Source organism: Oncorhynchus tshawytscha, linkage group LG07 (assembly GCF_018296145.1).
Source record: "Oncorhynchus tshawytscha isolate Ot180627B linkage group LG07, Otsh_v2.0, whole genome shotgun sequence".
Taxonomy (NCBI): Eukaryota; Metazoa; Chordata; class Actinopteri; order Salmoniformes; family Salmonidae; genus Oncorhynchus; species Oncorhynchus tshawytscha.
Genome location: NC_056435.1, coordinates 57,104,761 through 57,132,256, shown reverse-complemented (window position 1 = coordinate 57,132,256; position 27,496 = coordinate 57,104,761). Strand labels below are relative to the sequence as shown.

The 27,496-nt window shown below is 43.9% G+C and overlaps 2 protein-coding genes across 3 annotated transcripts in view; one reads left to right on the top strand and one right to left on the bottom strand.

Moving 5' to 3' along the window:
- The window catches only part of LOC112255329 (serine/threonine-protein kinase WNK2-like), a 59,406-nt gene extending 48,540 nt beyond the window's left edge, over nucleotides 1-10,866 (bottom strand). For both annotated transcript variants that reach the window (XM_042324681.1, XM_042324682.1), the window contains exon 1: nucleotides 9,265-10,866. In XM_042324681.1, coding sequence (XP_042180615.1) covers nucleotides 9,265-9,942 — 678 coding nt within the window. In that variant the 5' untranslated portion in view covers nucleotides 9,943-10,866. The remainder of the gene's footprint in view (nucleotides 1-9,264) is intronic.
- Nucleotides 10,867-15,483: 4,617 nt separating this feature from the next.
- LOC112254913 (ninjurin-1) lies at nucleotides 15,484-26,884 on the top strand. Its single transcript, XM_024427874.1, has 4 exons — nucleotides 15,484-15,679; nucleotides 21,439-21,682; nucleotides 24,925-25,108; nucleotides 26,515-26,884. Exons 1-3 carry the CDS (start codon nucleotides 15,623-15,625, stop codon nucleotides 25,065-25,067), a joined length of 444 nt encoding a protein of 147 aa, XP_024283642.1. The 5' UTR covers nucleotides 15,484-15,622; the 3' UTR covers nucleotides 25,068-25,108; nucleotides 26,515-26,884.
- Nucleotides 26,885-27,496: the final 612 nt, after the last annotated feature.

Sequence of the window (27,496 nt, the reverse complement as noted above, 5' to 3'; positions counted from 1 at the left end):
CTGACACTAAACTCCTCTCTCAGTTGTCTCTGCTCTGACACTAAACTCCTCTCTCAGCTGTCTCTGCTCTGACACTAAACTCCTCTCTCAGCTGTCTCTGCTCTTACACTAAACTCCTCTCTCAGTTGTCTCTGCTCTGACACTAAACTCCTCTCTCAGTTGTCTCTGCTCTGACACTAAACTCCTCTCTCAGCTGTCTCTGCTCTGACACTAAACTCCTCTCTCAGCTGTCTCTGCTCTGACACTAAACTCCTCTCTCAGCTGTCTCTGCTCTGACACTAAACTCCTCTCTCAGCTGTCTCTGCTCTGACACTAAACTCCTCTCTCAGCTGTCTCTGCTCTGACACTAAACTCCTCTCTCAGCTGTCTCTGCTCTGACACTAATCTCCTCTCTCAGCTGTCTCTGCTCTGACACTAAACTCCTCTCTCAGCTGTCTCTGCTCTGACACTAAACTCCTCTCTCAGCTGTCTCTGCTCTGACACTAAACTCCTCTCTCAGCTGTCTCTGCTCTGACACTAAACTCCTCTCTCAGCTGTCTCTGCTCTGACACTAAACTCCTCTCTCAGCTGTCTCTGCTCTGACACTAAACTCCTCTCTCAGCTGTCTCTGCTCTGACACTAAACTCCTCTCTCAGTTGTCTCTGCTCTGACACTAAACTCCTCTCTCAGCTGTCTCTGCTCTGACACTAAACTCCTCTCTCAGTTGTCTCTGCTCTGACACTAAACTCCTCTCTCAGTTGTCTCTGCTCTGACACTAAACTCCTCTCTCAGCTGTCTCTGCTCTGACACTAAACTCCTCTCTCAGCTGTCTCTGCTCTGACACTAAACTCCTCTCACAGCTCCTCTTGTGACACCCTAAAACGTTCTTTGCAGCAGTACAGAAAATTGACCGCAAATGGACCAAACCCAGATCTGACCTACAGAAACGTGGGGGGTCTTTTTTCAGTCCGCTGAAAACGTAGAGAATAGAGTTGTATTAAACACAATGGTGCCAAAGACACATCAATAGGCACAATGTCACTATCATTAATGCATGGCTTTGATTTTAGAGTAATTTGCGTTAAGGGGGCTGAATAGCTGAGAGCTGAGTTTTTGTTAATACACAGCCGGACATGTCAAAGCAACTGTGAAAGTAACTGTAGCTATACCCAACTATACACAGAGTCACCCAGTTACCTGCATGGAGTCTGCATGAAGACTTTGCTTGGACTGTCCAAACGAAACCCATGATGGTAGTGATTATGACTCTACCTTGTTTGGTAAAGTAGGACACACACACAGATAGCCCTGGATAAACAGTCCCTTCCTCCTCTCTTTTATGCAGTCCCTATCCCCCACCCACTCTCCAACTGAAGATAAGACAAACAGTGGTGGCCCAAGACACGCCCTGGCCCCTGGCCATTCAGCAGCACCAGACCAGAGCACAGTGAACTGTAACTCTCCATCCATTCCCTCATCTGTCTCCCCAGTCCTCTCAGTAAAGGGTACGGACATCCCTCAATGTGCCAGTTATTATATACACCATGCATCAGACCACAGCAGCAACAGGCAACAAAGACATCCAGGGGCCTGGATTATATCACTGTTCTGAAGCAGAATTATTCAATAAAAGATTGTGAAGCTCCACAAAAGCATTTTATTATTGTACTTGCTCTGTGCTGTGGGGATTTTGTTTATTCTATGGCAACAGGCTGTCAGGGAAAGAGAGAGGAGGGAAGGAGAGAGAGAGTAGGGAGGGAGAGAGAGTAGAGAGTAGGGAAGGAGAGAGAGAGAGTAGGGAGGGAGAGAGAGAGTAGGGAGGGAGAGAGAGTAGAGAGTAGGGAAGGAGAGAGAGAGAGTAGGGAGGGAGAGAGAGAGAGATAGTAGGGAGGGAGAGAGAGTAGAGAGTAGGGAAGGAGAGAGAGAGAGTAGGGAGGGAGAGAGAGAGAGATAGTAGGGATGGAGGGAGAGAGATTAGAGAGGGAGGGAGAGAGAGTAGGGAGGGAGGGAGAGAGAGAGATAGTAGGGATGGAGGGAGAGAGTAGGGAGGGAGGGAGAGGAAGTAGGGAGGGAGAGAGAGTATGGAGGAAAGGGAGAGATAGTAGGGAGGGAGGTAGAGAGAGTAGGGAGGGAGGGAAATAGAGTAGAGAGGGAGAGATGGGAGAGCAGGGAAGGAGGGAGAATTTGACATACATGTCACCCAAGATACTCTAAAGGAATTGCATCAAAACAATGGATCTGTATTGGTTTGTGACTACATACTCTGCAAGAACAGACCTCAATTAGTCCTGGTAGGCTGGCATACTGACTGTCCAGAGCAAGGTTATTATAGTTTTGTGATTTAATATTATTTTTTATAACTATTCGTTTTTAGATTTTTATTATAAATTCAGTTTGTTTCAGTTTGTTTTCAGACGTGATTTACTCGTTTTTATTTAGCTTCAGTTTGATAAAAAAAAACACATTTATGTTTTGTTTTTTAATTATTTATAGTAGTTTTAGTTTTAGGGACTATGCGTGGGAGGCTAGGAGCCATTTACAGCGCCTTCAGAAAGTATTCACACACCTTGACTTTTCCACATTTGGTTGTTGGTACAGCCTGAATTTAAAATGGATCAAACTGAGATTTTGTGTCACTGCCCTACACACAATACCCCATAATGTCAAAGTGGAATTATGTTTTTAGAAAAATTTGTAATTAAAAATGAAGCTGAAATGTCTTGAGTCAATAATTATTCAGCCCCTTTGTTATGGCAAGCCTAAAAAAGTTCTGGAGTAAAAATGTGATTAACAAGTCACATAATAAGTTGCATGGAGTCACTCTCTGTGCAATAATAGTGTTTAACATGATTTTTGAATGACTTCCTCATCTCTGTACCCCACACATACAATTATCTGTAAAATCCCTCAGTCGAGCAATGAATTTAAACCACAGATTCAACCACAAAAGAAGGAAGCCTGTACACAATACAAATATTCCAAAACATGCATCCTGTTTGCACTAAAGTAAAACCACAACAACAAAAACATTTTTAAATGACCTGAATAATGAGCGTTATGTTTGGGGCAAATCCAACACAACACATCACTGAGTACTACTCTTCATATTTTCAAGCATGTTGGTGGCTGCATCATATTATGGGTATGTTTGTCATTGGCAAGGACAAGGGAGTTTTTTGGGGGGGATAAAAATAAACGTAATTGAGTTAAGCACAGGCAAAATCCGAGAGGAATGTCTGGTTCAGTCTGCTTTCCAACAGACACTCGGAGACAAATGCACTTTTTAGCAGGAAAATAATCTAAAACACAAGGCCAAATATACAGTTGCTTAACAAGACAACATGGAATGTTCCTGAGCTGTCTAGTTACAGTTTTGACTTAAATCGGCTTGAAAATCTATGGCAAGACTTGAACATGGCTTTCTAGCAATGATCAACAACCAACTTGATAAGAGCTTAAAGAATTTTTAAAAAGTATAATGTGCAAACACTGTACACAGCTGTAAACACTGTCAAAGGTATCCATAGACTTGGATAGGCATAACATCTCTGTATCTGTGTCATGATGGTATCAGTGACAGGATGGGCAGCGCCATTGAGGCCATCTCCATCTTGACACAGTCAATTTTCTTCTTCAAAAGTAAAATTCATTTGCTGATCCCTCCTGATGACCCAGCTGTCCTGACTCTAACCTGGGTCATCAGGAGTTGTTGTTGGAAGTCCTGCCCAGCTGACTAAATCAAAATGGCAAAAGTCCTCAATGGCCCTGCTCATGCTAACAAAGGATTATTGCCACTAGAGGACTCCATACAACTCCACAGTCAGGACATAGGTTTGTTTAGGTTACAATTATGAATCAATCCTAATGTGACTTGGATTTAAAGGATAAATCCCTAGACTGGTGCAATAAATATAGTGGAAGGAAACTCCCAGGTTTACACCAATCCAATGCTTTATTTTACTTTAGTAGATGTACCTTTACCTTTATCTGACAGAAAGAGAGGGGGGAAAAGACAAATTAAGTCATGGCACATTGAATATGTTATGTTTATGTCATTGTAAACATGTATGTCTATCCAGAGAGACATCAGGGATTGTAACATACTCTGTTTCACGGAAACATGGCTCTCCCGTTATATACTGTCGGAGTCGGTCCAGCCATCTGGATTCTCAGTCCATCGTGCCGACAGGAATAAACATCTCTCCGGGAAGAAGAAGGGTTAATCATGAATGTTACATGATTAACGACTCATAGTGTAATTGTAATAACATACAGGGCCTCAAGTCCTTTAGTTCACCCGAACTAGAATACCTCACAATTGAATGCCAACCGTATTATCTCCCAAGAGAATTCTCTTCAGTTATTGTCACAGCCGTGTAAATCAAGCCGATACCACGATGGCCCTCAAGGAACTTCACTGGACTTCGTGCAAACTGGAAACCATGAGGCTGCATTTATTAAAGCTGGGGATTTTAACGAAGCAAATTTGAGGAAAAGGCTTCCTAAATTCTGTCAGCATATCGACTGTAGCACTCACACTGGGAAAACACTCGACCATTGCTACTCCAACTTCCGGGATGCATACAAGGCCCTCCCCCGCCATACGTTCGGAAAATCTGACCACAACTCCATTTCGCTCCTCCCTTCCAATAGGCAGAAACTCAAACAGGAACTACCCGTGCTAAGGACTATTCAACGCTGGTCTGACCATTCGGAATCCACGCTTCAAGATTGTTTTGATTATGCGGACTGAGATATGTTCCGAATACCTTCGGGGGAATAATATTGACGTGTACACCGAGACGGTTACTGAGTATATTAATAAGTGTATAGGAGATGTGGTACCCACTGTGACTATTAAAACCTACCCTAATCAGAAACCGTGGATAAATGGCAGCATTCGCACTTAACTGTTAGCGCAAAGCACCGTATTTAACCATGGTAAGGTGACTGGGAATATGGCAGAATAATAACAGAGTGGTCATTCCCTCCGTAAGGCAATCAAACAGAGTCGCAATTCAACAGCTCAGACATAAGATGTATGTGGCAGGGTCTACAGTCAATCACAGACTACAAAAAGAAAACCAGCTATGCCACAGACACTGACGCCTTTCTCCCAGACAAGCTAAACACTTCATCGACCGCTTTGAGGATAACACAGTGCCACTGACGCGGCCAGCTACCAAGAACAGTGGGCTCTCCTTCTCCGTGGTTGACGTGAGTAAGACATTTAAACGTGTTAACCCTCGCAAGGCTGCCGGCCCAGACGGCATCCCTAGCCACGTCCTCAGAGCATGCGCAGACCAGCTGGCTGGTGTATTTCCGGACATATTAAATCATTCCCTATCCCAGACTGCTGTCTCCACATGCCTCAAGATGGCCACCAATGTCCCTGTTACCAAGAATGCAAAAGTAACTGAACTAAATTACTATCGCCGAAGGATCAAATCACCTTCAAGGATCAAATCACCTCTACCTTACCTGCCACCCTAGACCCACTTCAATTTGCTTACCGCCCCAATGGGTCCACAGACGATGCAATCGCCGTCACACTGCACACTGCCCTTCCCATCTGGACAAGAGGAATACCTATGTAAGAATGCTGTTCATTGACTATAGCTCAGCATTCAACATCATAGTACCCTCCAAGGTCAACATTAAGTTCAAGGCCATGGATCTGAACCCTGTCCTGTGCAATTGGGTCCTGGACTTCCTGATGGGCCGCCCCCAGGTGGTGGTAGGAAACAACACCTACACTTCACTGATCCTCAACACTGGGGCCCCACAAGGGTGCGTGCTCAGCCCCCTCCTGTATTCCCTGTTCGCCCATGACTGCATGGCCATGCACGCCTCCAACTCAATCATCAAGTTTGCAGATGACACAACAGTGGCAGGCTTGATTAACAACAACGATGAGACAACCTACAGGGAGGATGTGAGGGCTCTGGGAGTGTGGTGTCAGGAAAATAACCTCTCACTCAACGACCACGAAACAAAGGAGATGATCCTGGACTTCAGGAAACAGCAGAGGGATCACCCCCTGATCCACTTCGACTGGACACCAGTGGAGAAGGTGGAAAGTTATTCGGTGTACACATCACAACAAACTGAAATGATCCACCCACACAGACAGTGTGGTGAAGGAGGCGCAACAGAGTTTGGCTTGTCACCTAAAACCCTCACAAACTTTTATACATGCACAATTGAGAGCATCCTGTTGGGCTGTTGTGGCAACTGCACCGCCCACAACTGCAAAGGCTCTCCAGAGGCTGGTGCGGTCTGCACAACGCATCACTGGGGGCAATCTACCTGCCCTCCAGGATACCTACAGCACCCGATGTCACAGGAAGGCCAAAAAGATCATCAAGTACAACAACCACCCAAGCCACTGCCTGTTCACCCCGCTATCATCCAGAAGGCGAAGTCTGTACAGGTGCATCAAAGCTGGGACCGAGAGACTGAAAAACAGCTTCTATCTCAAGGCCATAAGACTGTTAAATAGTCAACACTAGCACAGAGGCTGCAGCCTACATACACAGACTTCACATCATTGGCCACTTTAATAAATGGAACACTTGTCACTTTAAATAATGTCACTTTAATAATGTTTACATATCTTGCATTGTTCATCTCATATATATATACTGTATTATATACTATACTCAGTCTATGCCGCTCTGACATTTCTGGTCCATATATTTATATATTCCTAATTCCATTCCCTTACTTAGATTTGTGTGTATTAGGTATTTGTTGGGAAATTGTTAGATATTACTTGTTAGATATTGCTGCACTGTCGAAACTAGAAGCACAAGCATTTCGCTACACCCGCAATAACATCTGCTAAACACATGTACTGTATGTATGTGACAAATAACATGTTATTTTATTTGAGTATGTGTGTACACATACCCCCTTTTACCTCTTCCAGGTATTTCCGCAATCCACATGGGGCACTTAGTGCTCTGCCAGGTTGACCCTTCGGCTGGACAGTGACCCCAGACACAATCTTCGAAGCAAATAAGCAATATTTCTGAAGTACTGTGGTCAAGACCCTTGCTGGATTCATCTGTCTGGCATCTTCCTGGTGTCCTGCTGCTCCATGGCTGTACTCTCTGATTTGCTCATGTTAAAAAATACTCTGCTTCCCTCTAGGGCCGGGACGATACCAGCATCGCGGTACTTGTTAGTAAAGTGGCAACCAGATTTAAAAAATATATATAATGTTGTAAACAAACAAAATGATGTTGTCATCCAGTCACATTTATTCATTTTCCAAGCTATAGTACACAATATTTTACTTTAATATTTTGCAAATCAAATCAGTTTTCCACGTTGATTTGTTTTGAGGAAATGAAGTGGAAACAATGTTGATTCAATGTAATTTCAACAACATCTATGTGACAACGTTGAAAACGGATTGGATTTGCAAAAAGTTATCAAGATTGTTTTTTTGCCAACTTTTAACCTAAACCCAATGACATGGTGAAATGTTTTGTTGACTTGAAGTAGAATTCACGTTAGTTGACAACTCAACCAAAAGCAGCAGCTACTCTTCCTGGGGTCCACACAAAACATAAAACATGACATAATACAGAACATCAAAAGACAACAGCTCAAGGACAGAACTACATAATTTTTCAAAATGGCAAAAGGCACACGTAGCCTACATATCAATACATACATACAAACTATGTAGGTCAAATAGGGGAGAGGCGTTGTGAGGTGTTACTTTATCTCATTTTTGAAACCCGGGTTTGCTGTTCACTTGAGCAATATGAGATGGAACAGAGTTCCATGCAATAATGTCTCTATATAATACTGTATGCTTTCTTGAATTTGTTCTGGATTTGATGATTGTGAAAAGACCCCTGGTGGCATGTCAAAAAATTACGTAGAAACAACGTTGATTCAACCAGTGTGTCCAGTTGGTTCCTGTTCTATTGGTTTTCTTTCAACTTTTTTTTATTGTCTTGCAGCAAAGGCATTATCATAGTCATATTAGCAACCCATGATAGTTGTTGCATCTTTAGATCTTCTCTCTTTCTAAATTCATAATTATTTCCATCTTTTGTCCAAGAAACTACTGCTGCGGCATTTTAGAACAAATTTTACCAAATTTTACCGCAAATTGCTTTATGGAACACTGACGCGTAGCCCTAGCGCCTTGTTCACATTGCTGCACCAAATTGTGAAGAAATAATAGTTTATCAACATTTTAAGCAAAACATTTTTATCTGTTCCATCAGCTTAATTAATTGGTACATCATATACCTCCATTACACTACTTTGATATGCATTGTGGAGATTAAGAAGTGAGTATATGCAATGTACACTATAAAATAAGTGGGTATACGGTGTATCCTTGCGTTTACCCTCATATTACCACCAGTCACTCTGTCAGTGACAGTCTGTACACTGACTAAAATCCCCGTACAGGAAGAGAGGAAATTGTAATCCCTGACATGCAGATTAAAAATGCATGCAACTGGAATAGCACTGGTTCAAGTGGTGGCACCGACAATAATGTCAGTGTGTCTGTGCAGTGGTAGGCCTTTCATAGAAGTCTAGGACTTCAATTAAATGCGATATGACCAATAACCAAAGTGTGGCAGGAACTCAACTCATCCTTGTGTGCTGACAACTATTAATAAAGGCCAAATACAGTGCAAAAATGTATGTCAGACATAAAATAAGGTGTTATTACCTCTTTATAAAATAGCTATAGTGTTATACATGTTGCAGTGAGGCTATCATCTGGATATACAGTGGGGTCCAATAATTATTTACAACTTTGATATTGATGAGCAAAAATAAATAATACAAATACTGAGCTATATTATATGTTATAAAAAATGGATGTTATACTAATACAATTTCTCAGAGAAAGATATTCAGTTTAACAAGTAATAAAACAAAATCTAAAAAAGATATGGGTCAAAATTATTGTCACCCGTTTTCAGTACTTGAGGCCAGCACCCACACTTGCGAGGATAACGACAGACACTGAGCCTTTTTCCAAAATGTTTTATGAGATTGGAGAACACACTGGGAGGGATCTTAAACCATTCCTCCATACAGAATATTTCCAGATTATTGATATCTTTGTCTGAGTTTATGTACTGCCCTCATCGATTCAAACCATAGGTTTTCAATAGGGTTCAAGTCCGGAGACTGAGATGGCCATTGCGAAATATTGATTTTGTGGTCAATTAACAATTTCAAACACATGACAATGATAAACTGAATACATTTTATTCAAATTGTAAAACAAGGTTATATTACCTGAAGTTCACACCAAGCGACTTCTACCCAGGTGTCTGTGTCCAGACCTTTGTAAACAGTCTTGAAAGACCCTCTCCCGAGCTCAGTATCGAACTTGAGAAACCGGCCCCCGGGTGAGGTGGACACGGCTTTCATCTCGTTCTCATCCTCGTTTTCATCACTCCCAGCTTTCCCAGTGGTATCAGGCGACGGTTCAGCTGCATCATCTGGTTTGGGCTCGGCCACGCTCCTCTCCTTCTCCTCATCCGCGCTCACGCTTTCAGTTGCTCTGTCCTTCTGCCCCACTTGGCTCTCGGTGCTCGAGCTCTCCTGGACCTGGAAAGCCACGCGTGGTCCAATCGCGAGGGTTCGGGTTCGGTCCACGATGGTGCGCAGGTGGACGCTGAGCACTGGAGTGCTGTTACCGCATTCTGGCGCGTCCAACGCTTGGTCGTCCGCGTCCGAAAACCACAAACTTCTGCGAATGAACCTCTGGCGGACGAGTCCCCGGTAGTCCGATAAGGGAAACGCGCTCTGGTCGCTTGCCCCACGCAGCACTGCCGTTTCTATGTTGACTTTCCGCTGTCCACCGTTCTCATAGATAGGCCTATTGTCATTGATGTCAGAGTCTAAATTGGGCACCGAGGAGAATGTGGATCCAAGTGGCGGGTCCGAGCCCGAATCGTCTCCGGAATCCATCCCCGGGAAATGTTTAGACACTTACCGGTGACATTCAGAGGCGACTACTATTATTGTCCTTCCCCAGCGGTGAGGGAGTGCATACCTTCAACGTTCGCCTGCACTGACGCAGTTAGGAAGCTATACTATCCCTAAAATAATCATCTCACTTGAGATATCTGGCATATTTATAAAATACCAATTGATGACAAACTCTTATAACAGGTGCAATGGTGCCACTGCTTGATTTAATGCGGCTCAGCTTATCACAAATCCAGCCAGCCAGCCAATTGAAATGTTGCATTAATAAATTACAATATAATTAATTCCTATTTTATGCAGTTTATTGCAACATTGCTTTCTTATCTGATCAAATTGGTTACAGTTTAGAAGCAGAACTCGTGGTAGGTAGAACTGCTACAATAAACACTCACGGACAGTTGTCGTGCCAGGATAGTTCCGTCTCTCTCTAATCCCTCAAAAGAACCATGTGTCAGGTGCGCAGCTGTGACCGCTATAATCTTAGGCTAGCCGATCCCGTAGCTGGTTATTGAGTATTCATTACAGTTTTTTCTTGGTTTAAAAGCAGAATGAAGTCAGGGACGGCATCGTCCCCATCGCATCACTCTGTTAACTATTCGCCTCCGCTGGGGAGAAGTTCTGTTCAGCGGTGTCCGGGAGCGGAATAGAAGCGATCAGATTGTTTGCTCACTGCGGCACGGTATTCTCCCAGTGTGGATGACGTGCTCAGAGCATCTCACCGTTCGTTCGGGCTGTATTTGTGCGGTGCCTCTCTCAAATTACACTTTCCATTGCAAGGAGACAATTCAATTTTAAAGACACACATCCACGCCCTTAGCAACAACACATATCCGATAAATGCACACGTTTTTATGCGGTAGCTTTCAGCCTCGGTGACAGGGGTTGTTATGGACCGACCACCACTCTCTGTATCCTCCCATCCTATGCATGATGCTTCCGCAGCGTATAGGGGGTTGACTTCCCCTATTCCCGGCAGAAACCTGCAAATTATAGCCAATATGTGATCATTATAGAATAATTGCCTATTATTTTATATTCTACTGAATTTAACTCAACTAGAATATAATCGAAAGTAATATAATTAAAAATTATGCAAATGACCACCGATTAGAAATAGCTGTCACGCCCTGGCCTTAGTTATCTTTGTTTCTTTATTATTTTGGTTAGGCCAGGGTGTGACATGGGTGATTCATGTGTTTTGTCTTGTCTAGGGGTTTTTGTAGATTTATGGGGTTGTGTTCTTTTAGGTGTCTAGGTAAGTCTATGGTTGCCTGGATTGGTTCTCAATCAGAGGCAGGTGTTTATCGTTGTCTCTGATTGGGAGCCATAGTTAGGCAGCCATATTCTTTGGGTATTTTGTGGGTGATTGTTTCCTGTCTTTGTGTTTTCTGTACCAGTTAGGACTGTTTCGGTTTTCACGTTAATTGTTTTGTAGTTAGTTCATGTTAAGTGTCTCTTATTAAAGAACCATGAACTATAACCACGCTGCGTTTTGGTCCGCCTCTCACTCCCAGGAAGAAAGCCGTGACAGAATCACCCACCACAACAGGACCAAGCGGCGTGGTGACAGGCTGCGGCAGGAGGAGCAGCGATGTCAGGATTATTGGACTTGGGAGCAAAATCTGGACTATACGACTTGGGAAGAGATAGATAGGTGGGCGGTCGACGGAGGGAGAGTGCCGAAGCCCGCCTGGGATTCGCTGGAGCAGTGCGAGGAGGGTTACAGGAGAATGGAGTTGGAGAAACGAGCACGGCGGCGTGGTAGGAAGCCCGAGAGTCAGCCCCTAAAATGTATTGGGGGGTGGCACACAGGAAGTATGGCGAAGCCAGGTAGGAGACCTGCGCCAACTTCCTGTGCTTACCGGAGAGCGAGAGAGACCGGGCAGGCACCGTGTTATGCTGTGGAGCGCACGGTGTCTCCAGTGCGGGTGCATAGCCCGGTGCGGTACATTCCAGCTCCTCGGATCGGCCGGGCTAGAGTGGGCATTGAGCCAAGTGCCATGAAGCCGTCTCTACGCATCTGGTCTCCAGTGCGTCTCCTTGGGCCGGCGTACATGGCACCAGCCTTACGCATGGTGTCCCCGGTTCGCCTGCACAGCCCAGTGCGGGATATTCCACCTCGCCGCACTGGCAGGGTGACCGGGAGCATTCAACCAGGTAAGGTTGGGCAGGCTCGGTGCTCAGTGCGCCTGCATGGTCCGGTCTATCCAGTGCCACCTACATGCACCAGCCCTCCGGTGGCAGCCCCCCGCACCAGGCTTCCTGTGCGTGTCCAGAGCCCAGTACTCCCTGTTCCTCCTCCCCCTACTCGCCCTGAGGTGCGTGTCCTCGGCCCAGTACCACCAGCGCTGGCACCACGCACCAGGCCTACAGTGCGCCTCATCTGTCCAGAGCTGCTAGAGTCTCCCGTCTGTCCAGAGCCGCTAGAGTCTCCCGTCTGTCCAGAGCCGCTAGATTCTCCCATCTGTCCAGAGCCGCCAGAGTCTCCCGTCTGTCATGAGCCGCCAGAGTCTCCCGTCTGTCATGAGCCGCCAGAGTCTCCCGTCTGTCATGAGCCGCCAGAGTCTCCCGTCTGTCATGAGCCGCCAGTCAGCCAGGATCTTCCAGAGCCGCCAGTCAGCCAGGATCTTCCAGAGCCGCCATTCAGCCAGGATCTGCCAGAACCGCCATTCAGCCACCAGCTTCCAGAGCCGTTAACCAGCCTGAGCCTACCTCTCAGTCCTGAGCTACCTCAGTCCGGAGCTGCCCCTCAGTCCAGTGGGGCCATTTAGTAGGGTTGCCAATCCTAGGTCGGCGGCGAGGGTCGCCGTTCCTAGGATGCTACAAAAACGGACTGAGACTATAGTGGGGTCCACGTCCCGCGCCAGAGCCGCAACCGTGGACAGACGCCCACCCAGACCCTCCCCTATGGGTTTAGGTGTGCGGCCGGGAGTCCACACCTTTGGGGGGGGGGGGGATTTATGGGCGTGTGTTCTTTCAGGTGTCTAGGTAAGTCTATGGTTGCCTGGATTGGTTCTCAATCAGAGGCAGGTGTTTATCGTTGTCTCTGATTGGGAGCCATATTTAGGCAGCCATATTCTTTGGGTATTTTGTGGGTGATTGTTTCCTGTCTTTGTGTTTTCTGCACCAGTTAGGACTGTTTCGGTTGTCACGTTTATTGTTTTGTAGTTAGTTCATGTTAAGTGTCTCTTATTAAAGAACCATGAACTATAACCATGCTGCGTTTTGGTCCGCCTCTACTTCCCAGGAAGAAAGCCGTCACAATAGCTTGTTCTTGATGGGCGAACATATATATTGTATTCATTTTAGATAAATTCAACAGAATACAATATAATATAACAACATAGAATAGATTGGATGAAATAGAATAGTCTGCAAATTATAGCCTTAAAGTGTTCAGTGATGAGTAATTCCCAATGGGCAAACACCGGTCATTTCAATGAAATTACATTGAACCAACGTGGAATAGACATTGAAACGACGTCTGTGCCCAGTGGGATGTATGTTCTTGATAGGCTATAATATATATTTCATTCAGTTCAGTACAGTTATTCCGTTATTATTTCTTATTGGCACCAATCTGTTGGATTTAAACATGACGAGTGCTATTTTTGCCCGTGCAGAGTGTTCCACGTGTATGGAGAGTTACAGTGCATTTGGAAAGTGTTCAGACCCCTTCACCTTTTCCTCATTTTGTTACGTTACAACTGTATTCTAAAATTGATTAAATGATTCGTTTTTCTCATGAATCTACACACAATACCTGATAATGACAAAGAAAAACTTCTTTAAAAAAATGGTTGCAAATCTATTAAAATTAAGACAGAAACACTTATTTATTATACTTATTTACACAAGTATTCACACCCTTTGCTATTAGACTCGAAATTGAGCTGGGGTGCATCCTGTTTCCATTGATCATCCTTGAGATGTTTCTACAATTGGAGTCCACCTGTGGTAAATTCAATTGATTTGACATGATTTGGAAAGGCACACACCTGTCTATATAAGGTGCCACAGTTGACAGTGCATGTCAGCAAAAATCAAGGCATGAGGTCAAAGGAATTGTCTGTAGAGCTCCGACAGAGGATTGTGTCGAGGCACAGATCTGGGGAAGGGAATCAAAACATTTCTGCAGCATTGAAGGTCCCCAAGGACACAGTGCCCTCCATCATTCTTAAATGGAAGAAGTTTGGAACCACCAAGACTCTTCCTAGAGCTGGCCGCCCAGCCAAACTGAGCAATAGGGGGAGAAGGGCCTTGGTCAGGGAGGCGACCAAGAACCTGATGGTCACTCTGACAGAGCTCCAGAGTTCCTCTGTGGATATGGGAGAACTTTCCAGAAGGACAACCATCTCTGTAGCATTCCACCGATCAGGCCTTTATGGTAGAGTGGCCAGACGGAAGCCACTTGACAGCCCATTTGGAGTTTGCCAAAAGGCACCTAAATGATTCTCAGAACATGAGAAACAAGATTCTCTTGTCTGATGAAACCTGAATGCCAGCGGAAACCTGGCACCATCGTTACGGTATAGCATGGTGGTTGCAGCGTCATGCTGTTGGGATGTTTTTCAGCGGCAGGGACTGGGAGACTAGTCAGGGTCAAGGGAATGATGAACGGAGCAAAGTATAGAGATATCCTTGATGAAAACCTGCTTCAGCATGCTCAGGACCTCAGACTGGGTCGAAGGTTCACCTTCCCACAGGACAACGACCCTAAGCAAAGACAACACAGAAGTGACTTCAGGACAAGTCTCTGATTTTCCTTGAGTGACCCAGCCAGAGCCCGGACTTGAACCCGATCTAACATCTCTGGAGAGACCAGAAAATACTGTGCAGCAACACTCCCCTTCCAACCTGAGGAAGCTTGAGAGGATCTGCAGAGAAGAATTTGAGAAACTCCCCAAATTGAGGTGTGCCAAGCTTGTAGCCAAAGGTGCTTCAACAAAGTACTGAGTAAAGGGTCTGAATAGATATGTATATTTAATTTTAACGTTTTTATTTTTAATACATTTGCTAAAATGTCTTGCTTTGTCATTATGGGGTATTGTGTGTAGATTGATGAAAGAAAAAACCATTGAACCATTTTTAGAATAAGGCTGTAACATAACAAAATATGTAAAAAGTGAAGCGGTCTGAATACTTTCCAAATGCACTGTATACTGCTGCTAGTAGTGTGCCTAGTGTGGAATATTATTCTGACGCATTCTGCAACTGTTACGTTATTCAAATGATGTTGAAATGGTGTTTGGGAATATTTTTCACCAAAGGCTATACATTCCAGGCTTAACCCAAGGTTTGAATCAGAGACCCTTTAAATGATCAGATCAACGGTATTTACAATATTCATGAAAACCCTATATAGTATTTTAGATTTTGTGAAACTCTGTAGAATCCCTTGTTTCGCCCAAATGAAAGGGGCATTCCTTAATTATCAAAACATGCAAATTCAGAGGCAACTTTCAGTTTCTCTAGACCCCAGTGTAGAAACGCCCCCTAGTGAAGCCCTGTAGTCAGTCCTCCACTTCTTCCCGTTTAGGCGTTTTTCACACAGGGACCGACCCGGCGGCCACTGGCAGAGACACAACGACACGGACTCCCACAACACATTTAGGATTTTAACCCGCTTTAGTTTAAATTCAATATTTAAGAGGCAAATATGGCAACTGAAAACATGGAAATGAACGGAGATGCAGTCGGAGAGAACGGAGGAGAGGTAAGATAGGCTACGATGCAAGAAGCTGTGAGTCCGCAGTCTGCAACAGAGACCAGCCCCAATCTACGTAAAAATGTTTGGTTTTTTTTCTCAGAAAAACGGCCATAACCTATGCCGAGAGCTTACTGCATCTTGGTTACATTGTAACCTAACAGTTATGGCTTACCATATAGGATACAATGTAACTATTTCTCGCTACGCGGATGTTAATCGGTAGTTCATTTATTAACATCTCACATTCTGTGCTGAAACTTTTCTTTGTGGGGCTTCAACAGGACTATACTAAATTAAGCACCAGTCTCGTCTGAATGATTGCAAACCCAATACAATAGACTTACTCGTAGTCTATAAAGGTCATATTAGCATAGTTTTTTAGTATAGTTTGCGCGTAATGATTACGCAGTATGCTCGTGAAAATTAAAATCCGCAGAAATACAACACGTGCCTGTTGTCATGGGGATTATGCTCCGAACAGTGGATATTTTATGAGATTGGGAGCGTAGCCAATGGGCCTGTTGGTGGCCATCAGCATCGACCAAAGGCACATAGATGTATTTTGGAACGTAAAGAAAAGGTCTATACGGATAATTAAATGCCACACATTAAATGTTAAATACAGACTGAACCATATCATTTAGAATTGTGTGTATTTTATGGGAGGGTGCTTTAACCCTTTTGACTATATAGCATACACAACCCTTGATCACGTTTTAGGCCTTTTTCAAAGACCATTGTCACTAACCTTTGAACTAGTTCAGGTTTTCTATTACAGCTAATTAAGTAATCAGTTATAGTCCAAAACCCACCTGTTGAGGATTAAGTGTGAGATCATAGCCATGCTCCTGATTTAGACTACCTACACGAGGAGAATACCTTTATCGACTATCCTTCAAATATTATGTTGATGTGTTTGAAAACCCAAATCATGAAAAGTATCAGATAACTTTATCTACCAAACGATTGATCCAACAATGTTTGGTAGCTAGAAGATGGCAAGAATGTTGTTGTTTATAATCAACCAAACTCTGTTGCATTAAAAATATATTACACAATGAGAAAGTAGGGGGAAGTGGTGAATTCCCACATTCATAGCAGGTTATCCAGGGGCCATGCTTGTGAATAGGTGACATATATTAAGGGGAAAGCCACATAATTTTGTTACTAACCTAGAGTAAACACCTGTTACACCACAACAATAGGTTATAACAATGTCAAAGGCCAAAGGAAAGCAAGTAGAATTCCCCACAAGTCCCCATTGATGTATGTTGAGGTGACAGCTCTGAGTGTTCAGTGCTATGTGGTTGTTAGTATTTGGTGTAATATGGCACAGAAAACAAACATTCCTTTGGGCAAAGGTAAACGTCCTTCCCTACCAAGCAGTTTAAGTTTAGGCCTACTCAATGTCTGCGTCCGAAATGGCCCCCTGGCCTATTCTCTATAGCTACCAGAGACCTGGTCAAAAGTAGTGCACTATATAGGAAATAGGGTGCCATTTCAGACCCATTTAGTGTTTACATAATTATGCAGGACACTTTCAAATCACTCAGTATTGATTTGTCTTGTTGGTGGTCTGCCGAAAACTAAATATTTTACGCAGCCTCAGAGACCATGTATGCTTAGCGGTCCAATTATCTGTTTGGTTGGCAGACCAGAGTTGTCTGCAACTCTGTCATTCTCCTCAGTGGTTTATTCAAGGTTGTCTGTTGTGCGTGTTGTAGAAAACGCTGCAGTTCTTTAATAAAAAATTAAAAAACCTAACCAAAACATATTTTGAAAGTCCAACATCCCAAGTGAATCACAATGCATTGAGCAATATAAAGGAGGTGTCCAGTCTTCACCTGCTCTGCTCTGTGAGCAAAGTGGCATAATGGCCTGGGATTCCGAAAATGATTGACATTTACAGTACCAGTCAAAAGTTTGGACACACCTACTCATTCAAGACTTTTTCTTTATTTTTACTATTTTCTACATTGTAGAATAATAGTGAAGACATCAAAACTATCTTCACTATTATTGTACAATGTAGAAAATAGTAAAAACAAAGAAAAACCCTGGAATTAGTAGGTGTGTCCAAACATTTGACCAGTACTGTAGGTAATGGGCTAGGAAACACTGTTACCACCGATAAATCCACTATAATTGAGAATTTCAATAAGCATTTCTCTACGGCTGGCCATGCTTTCCACCTGGCTACCCCTACCCCGGTCAACTGCCCGGCACCCTCCAGCAACCCGCCAAAGCCCCCAGCATTTCTCCTTCACCAAAATCCAGATAGCTGATGTTCTGAAGGAGCTGCAAAATCTGGACCCCTACAAATCAGCTGGGCTAGACAATCTGGACCCTCTCTTTCTAAAAATTATCTGCCGAAATTGTTGCAACCCCTATTACTAGCCTGTTCAACCTCTCTTTCATATCGTCTGAGATTCCCAAAGATTGGAAAGCTGACGCGGTCATCCCCCTCTTCAAAGGGGGTGACACTCTAGACCCAAACTGCTACAGACCTATATCTATCCTACCCTGTCTTTCTAAGGTCTTCGAAAGCCAAGTTAACAAACAGATTACCGACCATATCGAATCCCACCATACCTTCTCCGCTATGCAATCTGGTTTCAGAGCTGGTCATGGGTGCACCTCAGCCATGCTCAAGGTCCTAAACGACATCATAACCGCCATCAATAAGACACATTACTGTGCAGCCGAATTCATCGACCTGACCAAAGCTTTTGACTCTGTCAATCACCACATTCTTATTGGCAGACTCAACAGCCTTAGTTTCTCAAATGATTGCCTCGACCTGGTTTACCAACTACTTCTCTGATAGAGTTCAGTGTGTAAAATCGGAGGGCCTGTTGTCCGGACATCTGGCAGTCTCTATGGGGGTGCCACAGGGTTCAATTCTCGGGCCGACTCTCTTCTCTGTATACATCAATGATGTTGCTCTTTCTGCTGGTGATTCTCTGATCCACCTCTACATAGACGACACCATTCTGTATACTTCTGGCCTCTCTTTGGACACTGTGTTAACTAACCTCCAGACGAGCTTCAATGCCATACAACTCTCCTTCCGTGGCCTCCAACTGCTCTTAAATGCAAGTAAAACTAAATGCATGCTATTCAATCGATCACTGCCCGCACCTGCCCGCCCGTCCAGCATCACTACTCTGGACGGCTCTGACTTAGAATACGTGGACTACAAATACCTAGGTGTCTGGTTAGACTGTAAACTCTCCTTCCAGACTCACATTAAGCATCTCCAATCCAAAATTAAATCTAGAATTGGTTTCCTATATCGCAACAAAGCATCCTTCACTCATGCTGCCAAACATACCCTCGTAAAACTGACCATCCTACCGATCCATCGACTTCGGCGATGTCATCTATAAAATAGCCTCCAACACTCTACTCAGCAAATTGGATGCAGTCTATTACAGTGCCATCCGTTTTGTCACCAACGCCCCATACACTACAAACCACTGCGACCTATACGCTCTCGTTGGTTGGCCCTCGCTTCATACTCGTCGCCAAACCCACTGGCTACAGGTTATCTACAAGTCTCTGCTAGGTAAAGCCCTGTCTTATCTCAGCTCACTGGTCACCATAGCAGCACCCACTCGTAGCACACAGGTATATCTCACTGGTCACCCCCAAAGCCAATTCCTACTTTGGTCGCCTTTCCTTCCAGTTCTCTGCTGCCAATGACTGGAACGAACTGCAAAAATCACTGAAGCTGGAGACTCATATCTCCCTCACTAGCATTAAGCAACAGCTGACAGAGCAGCGCACAGATCACTGCACCTGATCCCCATACTGTATTTATTTATTTATCTTGCTCCTTTGCACCCCAGTATCTCTACTTGCACATTCATCTCCTGCACATCTACCATTCCAGTGTTTAATTGCTATATTGTAATTACTTCGCCACCATGGCCTATTTATTGCCTTAACTCCCTTATCTTACTTCATTTGCACTCACTTTATATAGACTTTTTTTCCTACTGTATTATTGACTGTATGTTTTGTTTATTCCATGTGTAACTCTGTGTTGTCGTATGTGTTGAATTGCTATGCTTTATCTTGGCCAGGTCGCAGTTGCAAATGAGAACTTGTTCTCAACTAGTCTACCTGGCTAAATAAAGGTGAAATAAAAAAATAAAAAATGATGACTATGTTACTTAGAAAAGTCCTGATCAAACTCAATGGAAAACAACTGTGCAATCATTAAGCTCTGTTAGAGTTTCTTGTTTTTACCCATCAGTGTTGAAGAGCCCACATATGAATCTCACAGTAAAACAACAACAGTTGTTCAGTTGATGTACTACCAGTGTATGAACAAGGAAGGCAGAGGATGGGAAGGAAAAAGGAGAGCTGAGAAGGGCTCCCATCTCTTACATGAGCAACAACATTGACTGGTCAGCAGTGTCTGTTCAGACCCACAATGATCTGTTTGTTACTCAACAATCATGCTTAAGAAAAGTGTCTGGCATCACCAGAATACGTAATACAGTACACGTACTGTATCTCAGCCTGTTATAACACTCTGGACATAAGCAGCAGAGGTAAGTCCCTCCTTGGCCCAAGAGAGGGAGAGGGACAGATAACCAGATACTGAGAACAAGGCCATGAGAAGGTTCCCTCATTAAGTATTTCTAGAACATTGTTACATTTTGAATACAGCAGTGTAGGAATCTAGCCCATTTGAAGGACAGAGAGATGGGCAACAGGATTGAGTGAGAAAATGTCACCCAAAAACTGGGCCAGAGAAAGGGAGTGAAAGTCAGAGAATGGAATGAATGAAATACAAAGAAAGATCAGTGCAGGAATTTGAGGGTTATAAGTCAGTGAAGGAAAGCAGGCTGCTTCTCAGAGAGAAGTAACTGTCCAACCATTGCTAGCCTCGGTCACAAGGACAACTTTTTCCTCTGTGGGCTGTGAGTGTTTTTAGAGGTGGTGAGAGGCATGTGGGCTTCTCTGTTTTACACTGCCAACCTGGGCACAAGGCTCTCCTTGTTTTTTGGATGGTCAGGCTGGGCGGTTCCACCCAAAATAAACACTCTGTCCTCAACCCACAAAGACACCTGGGTAATGTTTGGTTTAGGAATCCCACTTTTTCAATGATGTAACAATTTAACTTCATATTTTCCAACCCGCTCTACTGCAGGGTGGTAAAGTAGGGAAGAGACCTTCCTCCACAGGGTGAACTGCTTTCTCCTGGTTTACAGTTTCAGTATCTACACCCTGGTTGGAAAGAAACTGAAGAGAAGACATAGCACATGATCTCTTGACCTCTCTTCCTTTCTATCAGTTCTCTGTGCACGGTGCGCAGTCACCATGGACCGAGGGCATGGTCACACTTCCTGTTAAAATAGTCCCACAACACTTTCATTTCCCACAAATCCACAGCAGAGTCACTGTAGGAATCCCCAAAATGTCCACATACTTCCATTAAAACTTTATCCTAAATAAGCTGAAGGTCAGTATGACATAGTCAAAAGTTCAGTGAGGACATTAACTCATCATAGTGTTCATATAATGTAGCAATGCACCAGCCTCTTATATAATAATAATAATATAACTAACAGTGTGCTCTCCTACAGGTTCACTTACAACTGTAACCAGACAGTGATGTACCTGAGTTAAGTCCATAGACATATGGATAGATAGACATATGGCTAGATATATGTTATGTTTATACTGAACATAATTTATGTCTTTGTCTAGTCTATGTTGTACTAATGTTAGTCTCTCTGTATTCATGTTAGCTTCCACACCTTAGGGGCAGGAATCACAGGGCGACGAGGGGTGCTCTGAACATGAACCACTACGCCAATAAGAAGAGTGCAGCAGAGAGCATGCTGGACGTGGCATTACTCATGGCCAACGCCTCCCAGCTGAAGGCTGTCCTGGAGCAGGGCCCAGGTTTCACCTTCTACAAACCTCTCATCACCCTCATCTCCATCTCCCTCATCCTGCAGGTCACAGTGGGCATCCTGCTCATCTTCATTGGTGGGTCTCAATTCTATTCTATTCAACTTTATTAATCCCCCCCAGGGGTAAATGAAGAAAGTAATCGACACTCTGTCTGGCTCTGGTGCTAACCAGCAACTGGTTGCTTCCCAATAATATTGCCTTTCTACTGAAGAGTGAAGTCATTCAATACTTCCCAGCATTCAATTGGTGGAGGCATGAGCTAAGAGTTTCCACTATATTTCTTATCCCAGCCATTCCATTTTTTCTTTCAAATCAGTGAAGGGCAGTGCACACTTTGGGAGGGAGGAGAGATATTTGGGACGTAGCCATAGATTGATGAGGCGTGGGGCCAGGAGCGTAGAAATATAATGAATAGAACGGGTTTGGAACCTCTTATCCTGACAATTGTACTGGTAAACTCCTGGGTACACTGGTTGCCTGGTATTGTGATGCAATCATTTCCATGGTAATATAGCATGTTAATTCAAATTATGATGTGGCTCATGCAATGGAATGTATTTTTGTAATGTCAGTTGAGTTGATTCAACAAATCACAGCACTGATTGATGGGTACACTTCCTGCTTTGCTCTTATTGGTACACTCAAAATGGCTGCAGGTCCACCCATTATGCCATCATTGACTTGAATGGGGACACCCATTCTATTCATTTTATTTCTGTGGCCAAGAGTTTATCCTGACCATGTAACCCGACCCCCATATGACATGGTCAGGGAAAACTCCTGACATTAATGATGAGACATGAAAACTTGGATTGTGGTGCTATTGTTCCTCCTCAGCTCCAGGAACAGATCAACTCCCTGACCCTACTTTATGATTGAATCCCAACAAATATTATGGGCTCTATTTTAACAAACCTAATGCAATGGTAGATCTATACGCTGGCAGTAGCGCTGTATGTCCAGGGGTGTGTCAGAAATACTTTAGCTATTATTCCAGACGGAATTATGAGCTCAATAGCTGGTGGTGGCACGAAAGAGCTGAGTTTTGATGAATAAAGAAGTTATAGGTGTGACGAGGGCTTGGCCACTCACTGGCCAATCAACGTGTTCCATGGCTTAATACAGCGTGCGTTTGTCCCAAGTTTTGTAGGTTATTGGCGGTCTTTGTGTTGTCATCAACTCCAGTTCGGCTGTGGGCACGGAATATTCACTTCCTGGTCCAATGTGGATTGATACAACAGTTTATTAATAGCATAGGCTACAATATCGAGTAATACAACAGTAAAAAAAACAAAACAGTGTTAAGAGAGGTGCGGGGGGCTACCTTAATCGACATCATCTGCGCCAGGGTAGGAGTTGTTGCCGGGGGCTAACTGCCTTGCTCAAGGAGCAAACAGCAGATTGTTCCACCTTGCCAGCTCAGGGATTCAAACCAGCAACCTTTCGGTTACTGGCCCAATGCTCTTAACCGCTAGGCTACATGCCTGGATACTTGAACAAGCAAAATTAAGTATGCAAGCAGGCATATGTGCAATGTTTTAGGATGTGCAGTAAATTTTAAATTCAAGGCTCTCTGACTAACAGACCATTTAAACACCTTTTATGGATAGGCTACTGTGAAAGGCCAGGATAAAAAAGGCACAACACTTTGCTGTTGAACCAGTCTTAGTAGCTTAGGCCTAGGGTAAGGGTAGCCTATGGAGAGCTCGGTATGAAACAGAAAACAAAACAGTTTGTTTTTTAAAACAACAACAATATTTCTAAATAGGATGGGGTCAGAAGCATAACATCATAAAATGCTTCTCTAGTTCCATGGCACTGTGTGCACATGTAGGCCTAAATGTCTTTAGGTATAACATTTGCACGTCTATACAAGATACTAGGCTCCTGTCAATTGTTTTGTTGCCTATGTGCGAGGCATTTAATCGGACAAGAGGCGGTCTTTGTAAATAGGGATGGACAGCCTACTTGAACAAGCAAAATGAAGTATGCAGGTATGTGAATTGTGAATAATGAAAAAGCATGAGGGAAAATAACAAAATATTTCAAAGCACTCTCGGTAGACCATTTAAAACCCTGTTATTCATACGCTACTTGGCTAATGACCAGGATAAAAAGACCCATCTATGCGATGCTGCTAAACGAGCCTTGATTAAGGGGAGGGCAGGCTATGCATGGTTTTTAATCAAATTAAATAGGGGAAACCAATCTTTTTTTAAATGTTTCTAAGTATGAGATTCACCTGCACAAAAGGCCCTCTCTCTTCTGTGGGCATTGTGTGTCATGGCTGAGCTTCCACTCCCAAAATCCATGCTATCATCAACTGTGTTACCATTAAGACCTGCGTTTTGTGGGTCTTTAACTTCCCACTAGCGCTGCATGAAATTGTCACTTTTGCACTTGTTTTTAAGGACACAACTCAAATATTGCCACCCCTCGCACTTCAGCGCAAACGGGCTGATGTTAGACAGGTAAGTTGCCGAACCTAGAACCTAGAAAATGCCAGTGTGCCAGTTTTTACATGACGAAATTGCAAACTAACATGCTTTTTGACCTAGTGCCTCAACGCCAGACAAAAATAGAGCCATATGTGTGTCTGTCGGCCTGAGATTGGCTCTCTCAGCAAACACAATATTATCTGTGTACTGAGTGAAGCCTGGTCCCTCACACCCCTGGCCATAATATCCTTATGTTCCCCTGCCAGGGGCTCCCATTGTGTGTGTGGGAGAGTTCAGGAATGAGACCATTGGGTGTTGTGTTTCTCCTCTGAGCTGGTTCAAATTAGGATTACTCAGCTTAATGTCCTGAGGGGGAATTGTTAATGTTACAGGAGTTGTGTGTCTGCACTGAGAGCATTTGAAAAATGCTAAACTAAACTGGGCCCTAACTAACTCTCACCTCAATCTCCACAACATATTAGCCATCTCCAGTGAGGAATATAATGAATGTCCTAGATAATAATTCACCTGAGGGTAGGAAATGTCAGAGGCTGTATCTTCATATCAGATGGTTCAATAATGATTAGTAAGACAATGCTGAATAAGTGATGGTTAAAAAGCCAGGCGGGCCACCATGTGGTAGAGCTGAGTTCACTTGTCCAATCTTGTCTACTTGTCCAATTTTGTCTACGCACTCAGTGATTAATTCAAAGGGAGAGGGGAAGAATGCACTTTTAAGGAATTCAAACAGTGCCCCCAGTCTTAGAAGCAACACTTGAAAGCACTGGCATAGCTCCCTCTGTTGGTTGGATTGAGGACATGCTTGGAGACAGTAAATTAATCCTCAACATATTTTGGTGTCTCTCCCTTGTTCTGTAGTAAAGTGGAACGTGAACGATGAGAGCATGCACTTCAAGCTGAACATTATGGAGAATGTCACCACAGCACTCGTCTTCATCATTGTTGTAGTCAATGTCTTCATCACAGCATTTGGCGTCCAGAAGCCCAACACCAACTCCTAACTGCCTTCACTCCTTACCCATGGTCATCAGCTAGTACACAGGTAAAGGCATTATACTAGTGTTATATATACAATACGCACATACTTTGGTAGTGTTTGGTAATCATACATGTATGAGAGTTGCATGTCAAATTCAGGTTACATGAGCTTTATAAATACACTACATGACCAAAAGTATGTGGACAGCGGCTAGTCGAACATCTCATTGGCATTAAAATGGAGTTGGTCCCCCTTTACTGCTATAACAGCTTCCACTCTTCTGGGAAGGCTTTCCACTAGATGAGGGAACTTTGCAGTGGGACTTGCTTCCATTTAGCCACAAGAGCATTAGTGAGGTTGGGCAGTTAGGCCTGGCATGCAGTCGGCATTCCAATTCATCCCAAATGTGTTCGATGGAGTTGAGGTCAGGGCTCTGTGCAGGGCAGTTAGGTTCTTCCACACAGATCTCAACAAACCATTTCTGTATGGATGTCACTTTGTGCCGTGGGGCATATTGTCATGCTGAAACAGGAAAGAGGCTTCATCAAACTGTTGCCACAAAGTTGGAAGCACAGAATCGTCTAGAATGTCATTTTATGCTGTAGCATTAAGATTTCCCTTCACTGGAACTAAGGAGCCCGAACCATGAAAAACAGCCACAGACCATTATTATTCATCCACCCAACTTTACAGTTGGCACTATGCATTGGGGCAGGAAGCATTCTCCTGGCATCCACTAAACCCAGACTCGTCCGCTGGACTGCCAGATGGTGAAGCGTGATTCATCACTCCAAAGAACGCATTTCCACTGCTCCAGAGTCTAATGGCGACGAGCTTAACACCACTCCAGCCGACGCTTGGCATTACACATGGTGATCTTAGGCTTGTGTGCGGCTGCTCGGCCATAGAAACCCATTTCATGAAGCTCCCGACAAACAGTTATTTTGCTGATGTTGCTAACAGAGGCAATTTGGAACTCAGTAGTGAGTGTTGCAACCGAGGACAGACGATTTTTACACTCAACGCGTAAGTGGCCTACCACTTCGCAACTGAGCCGTTGTTACTCCTAAACGTTTCCACTTCACAATAACAGCACTTACAGTTGACCGGGGCAGCTATAGCAGGGTAGAAATTTTATAAACTGACTTGTTGGAAAGGTGGCATCTTATGAAGGTGCTACATTGAAAATCACTGAGCTCTTCAGTAAGGCCATTCTACTGCCAGTGTTTGTCTATGGAGATTGCATGACTGTGTGCTCGACATTTTACAACTGTCAGCAATGTGTGGCTGAAATAGCCGAATCCACTAATTTGAAGCAGTGTCCACATACTTTTGTAGATATGTAGGTAGGCCTACTGTTACAGTTACAGTACTGTCACACATAGGTGAATCTTATATTAAATGTTTGATATTGGAATTACCTACCATAGCTGCAAAGCTGTACTAACCCAATTACTGCTACTTTACAGGCCAGAGAATTTCAGGGATCCAGTCTTCCATAGGCCTCAAGCCATCAGGTTCTCTGTTACGTCAAAGACAATGGATAGATCAACTCTACAGGACTCACACTGGCCTTTCATATCCACAGCCAGTCAACATTTCAGAGGCAATTACAAACTCAGAGTTGACCATCTTTGTCTTTGGCTTTCCATATTCATTTCTCAGGATCTCAATCAGATTCTCAGTTGCATTATCAAGATCAGAATTTGTCAACTTTGTCTTCCCCTGGTCATTTACCCTACTTCATGATGTTACGTCACACACTTCATCAGTTGCTATTTACATGCTGTGAGAACATTACATTGTTCAAATGCCTTTTCAAATATCAAATCAAATTTATTTATATATCCCTTCGTACATCAGCTGATATCTCAGTGCTGTACAGAAACCCAGCCTAAAACCCCAAACAGCAAGCAATGCAGGTGTTGAAGCACGTTGGCTAGGAAAAACTCCATAGAAAGGCCAAAACCTAGGAAGAAACCTAGAGAGGAACCAGGCTATGAGGGGTGGCCAGTCCTCTTCTGGCTGTGCCGGGTGGACATTATAACAGAACATGGCCAAGATGTTCAAATGTTCATAAATGACCAGCATGGTCAAATAATAGGTCTGGGACAGGTAGCACGTCCGGTGAACAGGTCAGGATTCCACAGCCGCAGGCAGAACAGTTGAAACTGGAGCAGCAGCACGGCCAGGTGGACTGGGGACAGCAAGTAGTCATCATTCCAGGTAGTCCTGAGGCATGGTCCTAGGGCTCAGGTCCTCCGAGAGAGAGAAAGAAAGAATTAGAGAGAGCACACTTAAATTCATACAGGACACCGGATAAGATAGGAGAAGTACTCCAGATATAACAAACTGACCCTAGCCCCCCGACACATAAACTACTGCAGCATAAATACTGGAGGCTGAGACAGGAGGGGTCAGGAGACACCGTGGCCCCATCTGATGATACCC